Genomic DNA, 19102 nt, shown 5'->3' with positions numbered 1-19102 from the left:
TTTCTCCCCATTCAACAATCCACCCTGAAACAAATCAGCTACCATATGAAAAATGTGAAAATAAAAAATTAAGCAAGATCAACAATCTTTCTGAAAAAAAAATTAAGAGATGCTTAATGCTGCTTAAGTCTGGTTGAAAACAACAATGGGAGATAGTTCTTTTAATGTGGCAGCGCGGTGTTTTTAAAATAAAATGTTTTCCTATAAGAAGTTCTTCCTACTGTAAAAAAAACTCTTAAGACATAGGTTAAAAACAATCACTCTGTGTGCCTTTTAAGCCTGTTGACTTTTTTCCAATGGATCACCATCTGATGATAGACTTCAAAATTCATCCCTTTTTTTTATGATAAAAGCTACTCATAATAGAAAAGGGCTTAAGTAAAATCAAAATCACCTGTAATTCCACTGATTGGAGATACTGACTAGTAAGATTTCTTTCCCATGCATATTTTCTTTTATATAGTTGAGAATCAGACTCTATATGCTCATTTTGAAGTATGACTACCTTGGAATGAATTCTCAAAGGTCCTATGTGGAAGACCACATAAAAAGAAGTGTACTCTCTCTGAGGATGGCAATTAGCATTCCCTGGTGAAGAAATGTCCGTAGTTCTGGCATTCCTTATGTGTGCATGGCAGACAATCCTTAAAAAACATAGAACATTTAAGAATTTATATCCCTCTGTTGGGCAGAGACCAGGTTCATCAAGCATCACTCCCACGGTGTGCATGTATGTATAACTCCAGAACATGCATCTCCCAAGACTTCATATGCAGTTGGATCTACAGAGTGCAGATTCCATGAAGACTGGAGGAGGCATAGGTACTGACTCTCGATCACACTGAATTACTTGCTGTACAGGGACAGATAGGCCTTTATAAGATCATTAAAGTCTACAATCCCCATCCCTATTCTTAACAGTAGGTGAAATCTTGTGTAACATTCTTGAATATCACGCTGCTGTATCTCAAGAGAACTGTTGTTTAGCATAAATTAAAAAAAAAAAAAACTACTCTGGCACAATATCTGTCAGAATACCTAAACACATCCTTTTCACACTGAAGATAGTTGTAGCTAATCCACACAGAAGCAGCCACCAAAACACAAAGTATGCTTGTCTTAAAATGTTATTAAAGCAATATAATTCAAAATTAAGGTGATTTGAAGACCTTCAATTTTTCATCTGACCACAGCTGAATAGCTTCCTGGTCATCACTACTTGTATGTTTGGAAAGCCTTGAATAGATAATGAAATAGAATGGCATTTAAGGTAGTAATTCTTTCACTTCTAATTTCTTTTGGTTTAATTTAATCTTTGCCCCCCCCCCCCCTTCTGTACCCCCATAGATCAATAGTAATTTATCTTATGCAATGCACCTCGCCTGTACTGGACAGAGGGCTTCAATTTCAAGAGTGGATCTATTACACTGTGTAGAGTAGTCATTCAAATGCAAAGGGGTTTAAAGCTTCTCAAAGAAAATATTCTCCCTGAGTAATGATAATGATGTGCTTACATCCCACATGAAACAATAAAAGGTTATTATGATTAAGACAGATCTGATACTTGGGGGGGAGAGGGGGGTTCAGAGACACAAAAGCAAAGGGTGAAATGAGAAAGCCAGCCCTCTCCCAGGGGAAATCATTCACTCCACAGGAAGAAAATGGCAACAGCAACCTAATACACACTCCCCTTCTAGACAAGGAATGCAAGGTGCCCAGGAGCACGCATGCCCAGGGCAAACACAGGGATTAGAGAAACACAACCCAGAGCAACACCAGATCTGCATCGGATGGAAAGATCAGGGAGGTCGCATGCCAGGCATAACAGGCATTTTTCTCTAGTCAGGCTTGATGTTGAATTGTAATATGCTTAATATTTAAGACAATTATATTTTGTTTTCTAGGTAGCACCTTTCTGAGAATTAACTTCAATAAAATAACCTTTACTTATTTATTTATTTTGTCTAAAAGATATATTTGGATACAGCCAATGAGTTTAGAGGGTACTTATGTTAATGCTAAACAGTAATTTTTTGTCCTAGCAGCAGGGAATATATCAGACTGCTGCCTGTTATCACCATAGAATGGAACACATTATTGGGTGTAAATTTATCCTGTTCCAGGGTCATGGTTGTCCCTTTTATAAACATAATGGTGAGGTTTTTTTGTGTGTGTTTTTTTAAAAAAGTGTTATTTACTGCCTCTAATTCACAGTCTTTCGTCTATGATTTAATTTTGACTTTGTAAATCAAGTAAATATTTGCTCTGGAACAATTCTGTGCTAATATTGTAAGGGACATTGGATTATGAAAAGATCTTTGGCATTTGTCCCAATTCCCCCACGAACAAACTGTGTGAGTTACAGCAAGAAGTTCGATCCCACTGACTCAGTATTTGTGTCTGTGAAGTGAGACTACTGAGGATGAAGTTTCCCTCAATGGTGGATAACACTGCTTATCATGATAAAAACAAATATTGATATTTCGACAGTTGATCAAAGCATTTTCATGAAATCTTCTGACTTCATGTTTATATCTGAAGACTTTTTATACACCTCTTACTCATTTTTACAGTGTTTTATTCCCCTCAGGTTTCAATACACTCTTGCTGTAGAGAAGAGGAGGTTCCTATCTGCCATAACCAAGTGGCACTGGGTAGTGAATTACAATCTTCATGTGGATTCCATCTTCCAGTCAATTCTAACAACTCTGAATAGAATCCTGAAACAGCAAGTCTAAGCAAAATGATATATGTTCCTCTGAAACAAATGGCAATATGCCGTCTCTGTGTCCTAAGCCATAATACTCATCCAAAGACCTAGTATCAATTCCCTGTAAGATTAGTATCTAAGGAAAATGGATTTGAAACATTTCATAGAATGGGAAAGTGAGAACCGACAGAAAGGAATCATTAACAAGGCCTAATTAACTCTAATTAACTAATTCGTGACTCTTTTGTAACTTGTGGTGAATTGTATGGTTTCATGGTAAAGCAGCTAAGATATTGCTTTTCCAACTCTCTTCATCAGTTATCTTGTGAGTAAATCCACCAGATGAAATCGTACTAATGCCCATTTTTTAAAATATATTTTATTGATTTTTTACAGAGAGGAAGGGAGAGATATAGAGAGCTAGAAACGTCGATGAGAGAGAAACATCGATCAGCTGCCTCTTGCACACCCCCTACTGGGGATGTGCCCGCAACCCAGGTACATGCCCTTGACTGGAATCGAACCTGGGACCTTTCAGTCCGCAGACCAACGCTCTATTACTGAGCCAAACCAGTTTCGGCCTAATGCCCATTTTTTTCTGTGAACATGAACACCTCAGATTATATACATGCATTAACAGTAGCCAGTATGCTCTAATGATAATCATATTTGACCAAGTATTACTGAGAGCTCCAGAATCTTCAGTGGTTATCCTTTTTTTTTTTTTTTTTTTTTTTCCCCCCCTAATTTTCCTGTTGGGACTTCTTTTTTTAATTTCTTTTAGCCCAGCTGGCATAGCTCAGTGGTTGAGCATCAACCTATGAAATAGGTCATGGTTCAATTCCCATCAAGGGCACATGCCAAGGTTGTGGGCTGGGTCCCCATTGGGGAGTGTGCCAAAGGCAGCTGATCAATGATTCTTTCTCATCATTGATGCTTCTATCCCTCTCCCCCTCTCCTTTCATCTCTGAAATCAATACAAAAATATATTTAAAAAAAAATCCTGTTAGTCTTTACCAGCAGTCATTGGAATGTATATCAATATTTGTCTACACCCTCCCTATGTAGATATCTATGTCTTTATTTACAACCATCCCACTGGTGAATAAACTTGTAAGGAAACATCTAGATGTTAGCCATCAGACCAGAGACTGCTGATTTCCACAACGCTTGGTTACATAGAAATGTCAACAAGGAAGAGACTAATAACCAAGTCAGATTAAATGTGTTTCCACAGGGAAAAAGTATAATACCACATGAGACAACTCAATTTTCTAAATGAAAAGTTAACGTGAAATCTGAGGTCGGTGAGAGAAACACACATTTAAACCTCAGTGATCACACTGTTTGCTCTAGTTTGATGTGAGCAGGAGAAAAACAAAAAAAACAATCCCCCAACTCCAATTCCCCAGCTATGGCCAAACAGGAAGAGCAGTCAGCTGCTGCAGGAACAAGATTAAGAGGAAACTAGCCCAGCTGGCATGGCTCAGTGGTTGAGCATTGACCCATGAACCAGGGGACCTCATTTTGATACCCTGTCAGGGCACATGCCAGGGTTGTGTGCTTGATCCCTAACGTGGGGTGTGCCAGAGGCAGCCAACCGATGAATCTCTCATCATTGGTGTTTCTATCTCTTTTTTCCCCCACTCCCTTCCTCTCTGAAATCAACCCCCCCCCTCCCATTTTTTAAAGAAACTAGCAAAATGCTGGAGCTTTAGATTATGTCCCTTCTTCTGTGAAGTCGATGTCAAGAAACACAAAAGCCCTAATTCTGCAAGTGTAGATAGTCAGTATATATGGAAATCAACTATTGAATTTGGTAAAAATAAGATTCCTGGGCTCCACCACCAGGCACTTTCATTCAGCAGTCCTGGGATTGGGCCAAGAATTTATAACTTTGAAAAACACCCTGGGTAAATTCATTCTGTGCCAGAAAATTCAGAAATATGTCTCCTATACCCTCGAAACACAGGCTACTTTAACAGTCCAAACTATAATCCAATATAGAGCGGCAACATGCCGACAACAGCCTGTGTGCTGGAGCTTATCAGAGCATCCTTCTTTCCCATCCCCAAAGGTCAGGGCCAGAGCTGGGCGGCTCACCTAGGCAGCGGTAGGGAATCACCATGTGGCCGTGGGTCTTGCACTGCTTGCGGCCCCTCTTGCACCAGTTCTGGATGGTCACTGGCTGGTTGGCTTCCACCACATTGGTGATCTGCAGCTCAGGGTAGACCTAGAGCACACAAAAAGGGGATTGTTACCTGGGGCAGGGACTGGGATAAGCAAGTACCCGATCCATCACCACTGTTATTCCAATGTATTCCTTTTTTAAAAAGTTTAAATCTTTATTGTTGAGAGTATTATGGATGTCTCTCTTTCTCTCCCCGTTGCCACCCTTCACCTGGTTCCCATCCCGCCCCAGGCCTTCACCACCCTATTGTCTGTGTCCATAGGTAATACCTATATGCATATAAGATCTTTGGTTAATCTCTACCCTCCTCCTCCCCTCTGAGATGTGTCACTCTGTTCCATGCCTCTGATTCTATTTTATTCATCAGTTTAGTTTGTTCATTAGATTTCTTGTTCATTTGTTTTGATTTTCAGATTCAGTTGTTGATAGATGTGTATTTATTTTCTATCCCCCCAACACTCAATCAGGCGCATGTCCAATCAAGCTTAAGCAATTCAAGGATAAAGAAAAATATGCAAGAGTCAAGCACCTAATCATTCCAGTCCAAACATTAAGCAACATGCCTTTTTGTATTTTACAGCACCTATTCAGGCTTAAAATATTATTTTTCCAGAGAAGGTAAAAAATAGAAATGGGGAGGGGACCCTCTCCTAAGCATGGGGTCATTTTCAACGCAAAATAAACTGGTGTGAGGATTGTATTCGGTAATGTTTTAAATAAATGTTACAGTAGCCAAGCCAGTTTGGCTCAGTGGTAGAGCGTCGGTCTGCGGACTGAAAGGTCCCAGGGTTCGATTCCGGTCAAGGACATGTACATTGGTTGCGGGCACATCTGAGGCAGCAGTCGATGTTTCTGTCTCATTGATGTTTCTAGCTCTCTATCTCTCTCCCTTTCTCTCTGTAAAAAAATCAATAAAATATATTTAAAAATAAATAAATAAATAAATGTTACGGTAGATTCATGGAGATATTACCTTCACTAAAATTCAACCCACCCATATCTTACCAACTGGGCAAATACTGTACACACAGGCTATGACACACAGCAAGCTTTCAATATAAAAATCCTTCTTATCTATAGTAATTTACATGAGAATAACTTATCAAACAGTTATCTGGGCTATCAATTAGGTAAAGAATTGCATTATGGATCTCTTCCTTTGATAATTAGCTACAGCCCCTTGCTTTGATTACAGTTCTCAGTACATTATGGTGTTTGTTGAACACCTGGAATGAAATGTAGAATTTGGACCAACCAAGATATATTTGTAAAATATCAAACCACTTTTATTGATTAATAACGAGTAGATATTTGAAAGAAAATATAACCATAACAATTTCCTTCTAAAATGGATTTCCCCTTGCATAAAGCTTGCATTTCATCAAGATACTGATTTGCCAGGTAAGTCCAGTGAAAAGAGAGAGAAGCATTAAGAGACGTGAGGGGCCTCAAGAAGGGTGGAGGGGGGAAGTCCCTCCCCCCGACAAATGCCTGTCACTAGTGAAGGAAGCCAATCCGAAAAGGCTCCACACTATATGACTCCAACTCTGTGACATTCTGGAAAAGGCAAAACTATGGACACCATATAAGATACCAGTGGCTGCCAGGGGTAAGGGGGTGAGGAGGAATGAAAAGGAGCACAGAGGATTTTTAGGGCAGTGAAATGAGTCCATGTGATACTGTAATGGTGACCACATACATTAGCCCAAACTCAGAAAGTACAAGCAAGAGTGGCCCCTCCTGAAACTCTGAACTTCAGGTGATGATGTGTCAATGTAGGTTCATCAGATCCGCATGTACCACTCTGTGGGGGAGGTTGGTAGTGGGGAAGGCTGTGCATGTGTGGGGGATGGGGGGTATATGGGAAATCTCTTATACCATCCTCTTAATTTTGTTGGACCAACCTAACCTGCTCTAAAATAGACTTTAGTCTATTAAAAAATTTAAAACAGCTGAAACCAGTTTGGCTCAGTGAATAGAGTGTCAGCCTGTGGACTGAAAGGTCCTAGGTTCGATTCTGTCAAGGGCATGAACCTTGTTGTGGGCACATCCCCACTAGGGGGCATGCAAGAGGCAGCTGATTGATGTTTCTCTCTCATTGATGTTTCTAACTATCTCTCTCCCTTTCTCTCTGTAAAAAATTAATAATATATATATATATTTTAAAAATTAAAACATAAAGTCTATTTTTTTTTTTAAAAAAAGTAAGGCACCCATTAGTGTAGCATGGGGTACATTTAGTGTTGAAAGCAAATGCTATGAGAACACACACACACACACACACACACACACACACACACGCACATGCACACGCACAGAGAAAAACAATGCCAGTAACTTAGCTCCTAAAAGAAAAAGCCACCTTCCCTTTATTTCATTTCCTACGTTAAGTATCTTAGCACTACTACAATGCATGCATTTCAGGCTCAGATAATGCTCTACTCCAAAACCACTAAAAATTTAATGACCCCCAGGCCTTTTCCCCTATGAAGCAGGTGAAGCGGTTCTTTGCACAGGAATACGCATAACTCTCCCACCACCTTCCCTTGTTTATTATCTCACAAAAGGGCAGCACTCACAAGTCATAAACTCTGTGACATGAGAGAATGCGCCCGGAGGGACACGACTTTATGTGCCGTGAAGTGTGAGTTACTGCATTTGTCCAAAGGGGCTCCAGCTGCCACTTCACAGAAGCGCGGCCCTGCTGAGCATGTTCCCAGGAGCGCTCGGTTTCCCATAAACCCCGTGGCAGACAGTCAAGTCACATTTTCTTCTTTTCAACTCAAAACCACAGAAACTGTTGGTAGGGTACATGCTGATAAGGAGGAAAACAGGATCTCTGGTTTGCGTAGCAAACCATCCTCAGTGTCCTGGGGTCATAGCCGGTGTGACAGAGCAGTCATTCATTGGGCCTCTAATCTTCTGGCAATCGGGCCTCACCCAAAGATCACCTGAGCTTCCCGAAGTGATCAGCCAGGAATTTGCTTCAGTTCCCACCACAAGAATCTAGGGCATAGGTCTCATTTCCCATGCTTCCACATCTCTCTCCAGAACACCATGGGCAACCACAGGTAACATGTAGATGGAGGAGATTATAGGATCTGAACCACGTGGATCCCATGCTTGGTTTACCTGCAGCCCTGACTTCCCTACTGTTATTCATTCACTGGGAGCTGCCAAAGATAATGCAATTCTGCTGTTGGGACATCATGTTTATTTAGAAAGAGGAAGGAACATCAACAATCAAGGTCACCAAATTTCTCCTGGAACACAGCCAGTCCCAGTTGGTCAAAGTGATTACCACATGGCACAAGCAGCCCCTAACTCAGAAAATAAACAATAGAAAAGAAAACATAATGAAAAAATCACAGTGAAGTTTCTGACGAAAATCCCAAGTACTGCATACCTAGCGTTTTGTTTTGTTTTTAGTAAGCAGTTCCAGTATAGGACCAGAGACAAATAAGCACTATGGGTTGAAACAATAGCAGAGCTTATAGTTTTAGCAAGAGTAAGGATTAACATAATTAGATACACCAATGTGCTTGAGGTAGTAAGTCCCTGACTTTTCACCATAATTAATCACAAGCATTAGTTCCATGTTTCATATTTTCTTTGCTGTATCTCAAATCATCACATAAGAAGAAAATAAGGATATAAATCCCTTCAGTTATTTAAATTAAAAAAAAAACCTGACATTTAAGAAAGCCAAAAACATATATACAGAAGTTATTAAAATATATATACAGAAATATAAAATTATGTCCCCAACAAAAAAATTCTCCAACCCCAATTATGAGTAATGATTTATTTGATTATTAAAAAACTAGAGGCCCAGTGCACAGAATTTGTGCACTGGTGTGGGGCATGGCCTGCAGGGATCGGCCCACTGTGGGGGCGCCACTCATCCCCAGTCAGCTGAGCAGAGCTCCCACTGTGGGAGTGCACTGACCACCGGGGCAGCTCCTGCGTTAAGTATCTGCCCCCTGGTGGTCAGTGCATGTCACAGTGACTTGTCATAGTGACAATGGTTCTGGTCATTCCGCCTTTCGGTTGCTGGGCTTTTATTACATAGGATAGACTTTAGAAAACCACAGGCACATCAATAAAAACGTAAAGAAGTAGCAGGTCCAGGCTTGTGTTAGTTCCTTGAAAAGCAAACTGTCCTCAGTTCCAATAAATCTTCCTGAATTACAGCTGCATGAATAGATCCATACACTGTGCTCCATACACACTCTCACCTAAGACCCTTTACATTACACCACACTGCGCACACCAAGCCCATTAGGTCCTCCCATGTGGGCACACCCCTCCATCCCCTGTAGCTTAATGTGAACCCCTCTCTCCTCCTTCAGGAATGCTTTCTGGTATTTATCCCAGTGCGCCTTATATCTGTGCTATCATAAGTGCATAGGTGTACTACCCTTCCAGGGAAAATGCACTTTCCTAAAGGGAGGAAAGCACAATCTGACAATCTGGCACCCCGTTGCCTTCCTCTGGCGCTCCTCATTCATTACCTGTGGTTTAAGCTCTCAGAAGGCTGCCAGACCCCTCCACCTTCCACAGAGCCCCAGCCCCCAGTCCTCTGAAGAACTCATTAGTGATCACTTGAACTCTTCTGCTCCATCCAGTTGGCTGATTACAGCCAAAGGAAAGCAAACAGCAAATTGCATTTTCTTCAAGAGTTCTAGACTAGCCCTAGCTGGTTCGGCTCAGTGGATAGAGAGTTGGCCCATGGACCAAGGGGTCCCGGGTTCAATTCTGGTCGGGGGCACAGGCCTGGGTTGCGGGTTCAGTCGTCAGCGGGGGGCGTGCAGGAGACAACCAATCAATGATTCTCTCTTACCACTGATGTTTCTCTCTCTCTCCCTCTTCCATCATCTCTGATATTAATAAAAAAAAAAGTAGAAAAAAAAGAATTCTAGACTACCCTGTTTCCCCAAAAATAAGACAGTGTCTTAATATTAATTTTTTCTCCCAAAGTTGCGCTAGGTCTTATTTTCAGGGGATGTCTTATCTTTCCATGTGCTAGTTCTTATTTTCGGAGGATGTCTTATTTTGGGGGAAACATGGTAGCATATACAGGCTCCAGCTAGATGAGGGGACACCTGAGTGGCAGGTAGGATAAGCCATGGCCAGAGCTGACGCATCTCTGAACTGGTGTGTGAAGAGGAATAAGATATCTGGAAGAATCAGCTGGTCTACCACAGGAGACTGGGAAGATGTGCAGGAAAAGAAGCTAAGATGAGACAGCCTAGCAGCCTAAACACAGACAGACAGACAAGACAGAGGATCAGACAGAGACTGCCTGATTACCTATTAACCCACGGAGGCATGGTGTGTGCCCTTTATTAGGGCCCCTCCTCCCCACCACACACACACACACACACACACACTTTTAAGCATAAGCTGGTAGTTTTATTTTGATCAAAACCCTAGAAAAAGGCCTGGCTCAAATGCTGGTTCACTAACATGCCCGCCCCTCATCCCTTCAATCTCTGTATCCAAAGCATTTTATCCAGCCACATTTCCCTGATCCCGACCACTTTCTACCAGCCCTGACACTTATGTGTCCTATCAAACTACACATCCCTTAAAGGGCGGGACCATGTGATTCATTTGTGTGTTCCCCTCATTAATGGCCAACACTAAGACTGCACAGTAAGTGCCTAATAACTATTTAATGAATATTTCTGGTTAAGTTCAGACTGTATCACGGGAGGGGAATTCATTATATATTAATCTCCCACTGGGTAGTATCAATGTATCTCCTAAATAAGATGCTATAAATAGTATAATATTAAGAGTTGGATTATGAGCTTTTGAGAACAAACAAGCATCTCGATGTCTTCCAATATTATTTTTCCAAGTATGTATGATGTGGCATCTTATTCAAACAGTAGCAACTTATATAAAGAGCTGCAGATTAGTATTAATAATTACACAGCTGAGAAAGAGGCTCAGAAAGAACCAAGAGTCAGTCTCTCACTTAGGCTAAGAGGGCCCGGACCATCAGTTGGTCCAGGCACCTGAAAAGCGCCTACTCTTCTAGCCATAGAAGCATGCGTTATTTTTGAAAGATAATGTATCCGAGGCTGCAGTTGGTAGCCTATGTGGTTTTGCCCACTACAGAAAAATATCTTAAAGCTTGATCACCATCAGAACATTTTCATTCCAAGTTTAAAAAATCTAAAAAGTCCTTTTTTTTTTCTCTCTCTCTATCCAAATTGGAAATATATTAATCCCCAACAAGATGACATTTAAGTTGTTAAATATGCATACCAAGAAAAAAAATGGATGATATTTAAGAAAGCCAAAAACATGTTGTTAGATATGCAGAAATAGAAAAATATTTCTCTAAGACATTTGTTGTCAGAGTTCTGTAGAAAATTTCCTCTATTTCCAATATTAGGAGCAAATAGGGGAATCCCTATAGTCCCTTTTGCAATGTGGAATAAGGAATTAATGACAAAAGTCTTGTTTACACACAACTGCATTCCAAGAGACCAAGGATACTCCAAGAATGCCAAAATCAAACCAGCTAGGAAAAGGCTGAAAATAGTTAATAGTCAGGTCCAGGGAATTGTTGTTAATTCTGAAAATAATTTGCTTACAGTTCTTTCCAGTCTTCCCACTTTTAAAATCAATTTTTAAACATATTCTCAAGGATGTTTCTTTTCTTTTAAATAAAAGTGCCAGCAACTGTGTAATACTAATGAAAGGACACTAAATATGTAAGAAGTCAGTCAGTAGCATTCATCTTAGTCAATTTACAGCTCTGCAAAAGAGATGAACTACACATCTGCACAAGGTTCTTGTCCAAAATAATGCTGACCTTGAAGGAGGCAGGACAAAAGCACTGCATTCCAGAGATATCCAGGAATCAGTGATTAGATCTGATCACTGAGGAGGTGAAGCGATAGGTACATGGGGCATTAGGCTATTCTTGCTAATTGGAATATGTGGTTGGAATTTTGAATTAAAAAGAATAAAAAGTAAAGAGTCAAGACAATGTTTATGTACTTTCATGATGCTCAAAATTAAAGTAAAACACACACACACACACACACACACACACACACACACACACAACAGCAAACTATCCCACATGAAACAGAGTCAAATTTCTAAATTTACATTACAGACAGAAAAAAAAAAAAATAAATGCAAAACAACCAAGATCCAAATTGTATATACACAATGGTAGCTGGCAGGAATGAACATTTACATGAAACAAAATCTCAAAACCCCTGCAGTGACATGGTATAGAGGTAGCAGGGGTCATTTCCCTTGAAAGCCTTTACCGATTTCTTTTTAAAAAACATATTCAAGAGGAGAATAAAGAAAACATATAATAATTGAGGGTTTACTCTGTGCAGAATCATTGCAAATGTTTCATGTTCGTCATGTCACCCTCATCTATCAGTGGGCAATTGCTCCGTTTCACAGAAGACGAAATTGATGGAGGTGAAGCTCGGTGGAAATAGGAGCCATGTCTGAGCACTCCAGGAGCCCGTTAAGGATAAGTTTTAAAACAAAACAAAGTCTGTGTCTGGATTAAAATGACAAACTTCCTTCTTTAAATTTTTTCTGGAATGTAAAAGAAAAAAAATCCTATCAGACTGTTTTCATTGTAAATTCTTTTCATCGAGAGGGCAATTGGAAACAGAATGATTAATTTAATTGAGAAAGAGAAGCAGAAACCAACTGAAAACATTCTCTGGTTACAACCTAAAGAGGTGCTGAGAGGCAATGAGCAGCTGATGAAACCAAGTGTAATGGTAATAACGGGACCTGTGAGCAGTGCTGGGCTTGCTCAGTGAGGGCCTAAAGCCAGAATGGAAAATACACTCAGGCATTAGCTGATTTCCCAAGAATTTGGCCCAATTTTGTTCCTCACATTGTATATATAGATGTACATGTATATACATACATGTATACCTAGACTTGGAAAAGACTGTCCAAGAACCTTGTTTAATAACACTCTTATTCTGAAGGACTGAATGTAAAAACAAATTGGCGGGAGAAGGGGTTTCACCCAAATAAATAGGACAGAACACAAATGTGAAAACACAAACAGATGTGCACACCTATAGTCTAGATTCTCATTCTGTTAATTTAGGAAAATTTTCTTATATTTCTAAATAAAGTGTCGATTATAAAAGTATAGTACGAGTGCAAATCTGTAATCATTGAGTATGCATTTAGGAATGAGATAGATAATAACAAGAAGAAATGTTAAATCAAACAGTAATTTGATTAAATGATTATTGTGTAAAAAAGAAAGTCCAAAGTGGTTTTATCTCATTGAGCTCTACATACTGTGATTTGTGCAATTCCTATTTTTTATATTGATCACTAATGCATAAAGTAGATCTCTCCTCACATTAGGTAGCTGAATATCTCAATTCAAAAGTTGTTTCACCTAACAGGAATATTTGAATCTCTCCCAAACCACAATGTTTATGTGCCTGTAATTTGTCACTTTTAAGCCTATCAACGTGGATGGCAGACACAGCAATATCACAATGGCCAAGGGTGTGGCTTCTGCCACAGCCCTGGGTGGACAGCATGCCCTCAAAATTGGTTAGATTAAAAAATGCCATGTGTCCTTTGTTTAAAAAAAAAAAATGATTTTAACTCCATTATTACTGTGGAATGAAAATAAGCTTGAGGAACGATTCTTAACTGGGAATCCCAGATTCGGTAATATATTTTAGAGTAGAAAGTTGGGCAAAGGAAATGGCTTAGTTCAACTCATCAAAGGGGCAGTTTTTGTTTTATTCAGATGTTGGTAAGCTTTGTCTGGTGAACCTGTTCATTTATAGACAAAGACAACTGTTCATTTAGAGCAAGAAGGTTAAAGAAACAGAAAACACTTACTGTTTGCTGTGGAAAAGAAAACACTTAGGAAAAAAGAGTATGCCCATCATCTAAGAGAAGGGATGATAAACAAGCCACATCCACTTGTTTCTTTCCCAGCTGGAAATATCTGCCGGTGCTTGAGGCTTAACCTGTTCAAAAGTCCCTCCAGAGAACTGTTCTCCCGTGTGTTAGCAGAGCCATGGACACCTGCTCCAAGCCCCTACCTCACCCCAGGGTGCTCTGAAGGTTAGGGATAAAGAGGGTGGCAGAGCCTGTGTTTTAAGTTCTTTAAAGAAAAAAAAAAGAACAATGCTGGGGCTCAAACTTCTCATTTAAGTTGACAATTTTTAACTTGGACGATACACACTGGACACCCCTACACCTGTATATTCCTATCAAAAAGAGAGGTTTGCCGAAACCAGTTTGGCTCGGAATCAGACTGCAATCCCCCGTATTTATAATCAAGACCCTCTGTTTTACAGACTCATTCCACCTTTGCATTTTCTAAATCCTCTTTTCAACTTATCTAGTTGTGTATGTATATGAGCTCCTCATGAGCCAGAGAGTGGTATCTCCCAACCATTCAGCTACACGTGACACAAAATACTCTCTAGTATGCACTCCGTAAATATTTGCTAAATTTGCTTGAATTACATTAGGGAAAAGTCTAGATTCTTTATATGAAGAATCAAAATACATTTCCTTTTTTTTCTTTTCTTTTCTTTTCTCAACACAAAGCTCTTGGTTTAATCAAACTGCCTTTTAGAAAAGGAAAAAAAAATCTCATTTCAGTCAAAAGGACAATAAAAGCTAAAGATTCTCATCCCCCCCTCCAACCCTCCCCTAGGTTTTAATATGCTTCAATGGAATATTATCCTAGTTTTATTCTATTTATAAGACTGCTAGCTCCTTAGACCAATGTTTGGGTACTATAGCAGCTCATTAAGGCAAGTGGCCACTTTGGGCTGTTAAATGATGAATAATTTATATCGTTATTTTCAAGTTGTTTTCATAATGGCAGCACTTTCTGCATCTCATATAGAACAGAAAAAGGGAGCTGTTTTCTATTAAAGGACCCCAGAGGAAAATAGTAATTGTGGGAATGTCTGTTGTGGCACACAAACTATCCCAAAATTTGGTGGCTGCAAACGATGAAATGTTTCTTAGAGGGCACAATTTTAATGGGTTAGAAATGGAAGTGGCTTAATGGAGGGATCCAGGCTCTCACAAGGATGCAGTTAAGACCTGGGCCACAGTCACGTGAAGCCTTGACTAGGCTACAGGGTCCACTTCCAATTGGTTCGTTCACATGCCTGTCAAGCTGGTACTGGCTGCTGATAGGCCGCTCCTCGCCACATGCACACCTCCCCAGTCTCCTAGGATGTCCTCCTGACAGGTGGCTGGCTCCCGCCACAGCAAGAGTTATGCAAAGTGGAAGCCATGCGTCTTTTCTGAATTAGCTTCAAAAGTCACAAACAACATCATTCCTGTAATATCTCATTGATTATACATGTCAGCCCCGCACAGTGTGAAAGGAGACCACACGTGGGCATGAATAAGGGGAGGGAGGCAAGGATTGTTGGGAGTCATCTTGAAAGCTAGCAACTACATAATACTGCACAATTTCTCACAGTGCTGTGGGTTGACTGGGCAATTCTTCTTTCCCTGGTGCTGTCAGCCAGAGAGTCACAAGGAAGGCTGCAAGGTCCCACCTGGCTCTGCTCAGGTGTATGGTGTGGGCAGCTGGCTGGGAGCTTAGGTAGAGCTATGGATGGGAGGCTCCATTCTCTTCCATTTGGGCAACATTCCTGCCTTTCAAGAGCATGAAAAGAGAAGCTTCTAGAACATTTTAAGGCTTAGACCCAGAACTGAACCAGTGTCACCTCAACTCCAACCTACTGGTTAAAGCAAGTCTCGGGTTCAACCAAGAGGGTAGCTGATGAAGGCATAATTCATCAACAGCTCATAATGGAACCTATTCCTATAGGGTCATATAAAGTATCCAATCTGGGCTTGCTTAATACTTTCAGAAAGCATACTTGGTGATTATTTAGTACTAGAGGCATGAAATTTGTGAATGGGTAGGGTCCCTAACAGCTGTCAATTGGGACCCCCCAACACACACCTTCCCCAACCCCCCGCCTGCTACGGCTGCCGAATGGAGCCTTCCTTCCCGCAGTTGGCTTGCCAGCTCCACCCCCTGGTTCTGGTGGAGGGGACAATTTGTGTATTAGGCTTTCAGTATATAGTATATTTAGCGGAATATTTAGTCATGTACATGTTTATCACTCTACTATTCCATGTGTATCATAGCACTTACATCTTAAGTAGGTAAACATAAACTGAGGGCAAATCTGGACTATGGGCCAACATTCTTCCAACTCTCACCTAAAAATCTGTTTAGAATTCCATCAGTGGGAAGAAATAGTCCCTGCAAAAGGAAGCCATGGCTCCATTTGAAGGGAGGCTCTCTCAGGGCCCATTCTGCTGCAATCCCCAGGCCAACAAGGCCATCCACAAGCACTTTCTAAGTAAATGACTATGAGTGGGTGCTGGGTCAGAGCTGTTTCAGATAAAATGCTTTCTTAGACATGACCTCCAGAAATAGTTATTCTCAGCGACACATTGGGTCTGTATCCCTTTTGCCCATAGAAACCGTGAAGCTCCAGTTGCCATAATAAATTACCACACACTGGGTGGCTTAAGCAACAGAATTTTATTTTCTTCTAATCCTGGAGGAAAAAGTCTGAGGTCACGGTGCCAGCATGACCAGGTTCTGGTGAGAGCTCTCTTCCTGACTTGCAGGTAGATGGCCGCCTTCTCCTGGGTCCTCACATTAACTCATTGTGTGAGCAGGGAGACAGAAGACAGAGCAAATTCTCTGAAAGTCTGATGCCCCTTTTCATAAGGGCACTAATCCCTTTATAAGGGCCCCACCTTCATGACCTTACCTAACCCAAAGGCTCCACCTCCAAATACCATCATGTTAGAGTTAGGGTTTCAATATAAGAACTAGGCAAGGGGAGGTGGGGGAGAGAGGGCACAAGCATTCAGTCAATAGCAGTCCTCAATATATATTTGATAACTATACAAAAGAAAGTTCTAAAATGGTGCTGACCGTGCTAATATAAAAGAGAAAAATATCAATACAAAGAAAGGCAAATATCTGAATGAGACTGGGCATAAGTATACTTTATTACTGGAGGGTAAGGGGGAGGGAAAATACAAAGCACCTGGAATTTGGAGGATTTGAAGTAAAATGCAGATAAACAAATACTCCATTTAAACCCTAAGTTTGGAACTGTCTTCTCAATAAAACTTCGTATGGGTTTACAACCAGGAACAAAGGTAAAACACTCAATTTTTCTCCCTAATTTTGACCTTGACTCATGATAGCACAAGAGAAATCAGGGGGCCAAATTGACAATATTCATAAAAACAACAGCAAGGAACCTAAATTGAGAAGCACATGATGCTGCAAAGATAGACTACATAATTCATCAAAATAATATTTGGCACATCATATCAAGTGAAGCATCAACAGATACAATGTGCAGCTTATATGGGCAATTCTTTTGAAAAAACAAATTTAACTGAGAGTTACACTAGTTAGCAAAAGGTCAAAATGAGTTCACGGTCATGAGTTCAGTTGGTTTCTTTTGTCCTAGGTCTACAGGCTAGTAACAGCTGCTTTTCTGACTCAACCAGCTGTCTCTAAAATAGAGGCACTGAATGAGCATGAAGAGAAAAAAATCTACTCATCACTATTGGGAGGAAAATAGTGAGTAGCACTGTAAATGATAATAAATAGTCACGATTTCTGTACATTTTCTAGAAGGAATGTGCAAATGATAGATGACAGAATAAGTTGAAAATATCTTCATGGTGCAAAAATGCTCATCCGTCTGGAATTCTATATCCAATTAAACCATTGTTCAATAAAAATTACTTCAAAATGACTACTAATGAATGCTGGGTCAGAGCTAAACTTGAGATAAAATGCAACTTCTAGAAATAACTAAGATGCAGACATCAAAAACAGAAGAGGAATAAAAATAAATAATATAGGAATAAAAATGCCTTGGTTGTAAATGATGAACCCAGTTAAAGACAAAACTTATACCTATCTCTTGAGAATTTATGCCAAGAGAACGAATTATAATATTACAACATTGAAAATATGAAAGTAATATTAATTTGAAAAACCTGTCTGAAGAAGAGGTAGGAAATTTGTGCAACTTAGATGTGGCTATGCTAATAGGGAATCAATCAATACTGTTTAAAATAAAACATGGGGTTAAAAAAATAATAATAAAAGAACATAAACATTTTCCAATAACACACATAAAATTCAATCTTATAAACAAAAACTATTCATTATCTCTAATTATAAAAGAAAAATATCAGAATGCCTATAGTGTGGGAAGTGGGAGGAAGATCCTAACATATCAATAAGGAATGTTCTAGGTAGTTCAGGATGCACCATTCAACAAAAAAAAAAATGTCAAACACTGTTTAAAAGTTCTGAGTAAACATCTATTCCCTCCCCTTCCCCACACACATACTTTCCCCAAAGCTGGTTAAAATAAGGAGGCACCATACATGTCCTCAGCTACCCACTCTCCAACCTGTAACCCTTTTCTAACACGCTGTGTGTTTCTAAGCTCACTGTGTTGGCTGCGGTCATCTTTTTATGTTGTCCCATGCCATCTTCATCCACTTCCTGGCAAAAGTTCCCCCTCTCCCCACACCATGTGGCTCAGGTCTAGCTGTCCAACAGGCCACACCCCCACCTGGCAACACAGGCCAGTCCCAGGACTGATGCCAAAGGTAGGTAGATGTATGGCCCAAGGCAGGGCCAGCCAGAATCCCTCCTTGGAATGATAATGCACATAATGCAGTTGAGAAGCCCAACGCAGATGGCAGCCTCCCAGAGCTCCTGGCTGCCACCTTGCCTGGCCTCCTTGAGAAAGCTCATCTCTGCAGGAGGTGAACAAATGTATGGGTGCAAGGACAAGCAGAAAACAAGAGAGACCCCAAGTGAGAAATCCCAGGCAGCACTGAGTCTCAGTTCTAAATAACATCTGAGGAACCAGCTTCTGGATGTCTTCATTAAAATTCTCTAAGCTACCCCCATCCCAAGATCCTTCCCAGCTGCCATAGGAACTATTCTCCATGTGTAAGATGTTGAGTGAGCGTCTGTCTTCTGGCAAACACAAGCTGGCTAATCAACCCATGATTTCCTCCTCTTTTCCAAGACTCAGCCAATCAATCACCTATCCACTGGATTCCATTTCTCCCTGGATACCTGAGCCTAGTTTTCTTTTGATGGACAGCCA

General features: G+C 40.4%; 1 protein-coding gene across 7 annotated transcripts in view; it reads right to left on the bottom strand.

Annotated features, from left to right (window-relative positions):
• LOC118724175 (amyloid beta precursor protein) overlaps positions 1 to 19102 on the bottom strand; it is a 213970-nt gene that overhangs the window by 132976 nt on the left and 61892 nt on the right. For all 7 annotated transcript variants that reach the window (XM_036447151.2, XM_036447152.2, XM_036447153.2 and 4 more), the window contains exon 3: positions 4814 to 4943. In XM_036447151.2, coding sequence (XP_036303044.1) covers positions 4814 to 4943 — 130 coding nt within the window. The remainder of the gene's footprint in view (positions 1 to 4813; positions 4944 to 19102) is intronic.

This window comes from Pipistrellus kuhlii, unplaced genomic scaffold (genome assembly GCF_014108245.1).
Source record: "Pipistrellus kuhlii isolate mPipKuh1 unplaced genomic scaffold, mPipKuh1.p scaffold_m20_p_2, whole genome shotgun sequence".
NCBI lineage: Eukaryota > Metazoa > Chordata > Mammalia > Chiroptera > Vespertilionidae > Pipistrellus > Pipistrellus kuhlii.
The sequence above is the reverse complement of the archived record's forward strand: the minus strand, read 5'-3'. Positions and strand labels throughout refer to the sequence as shown.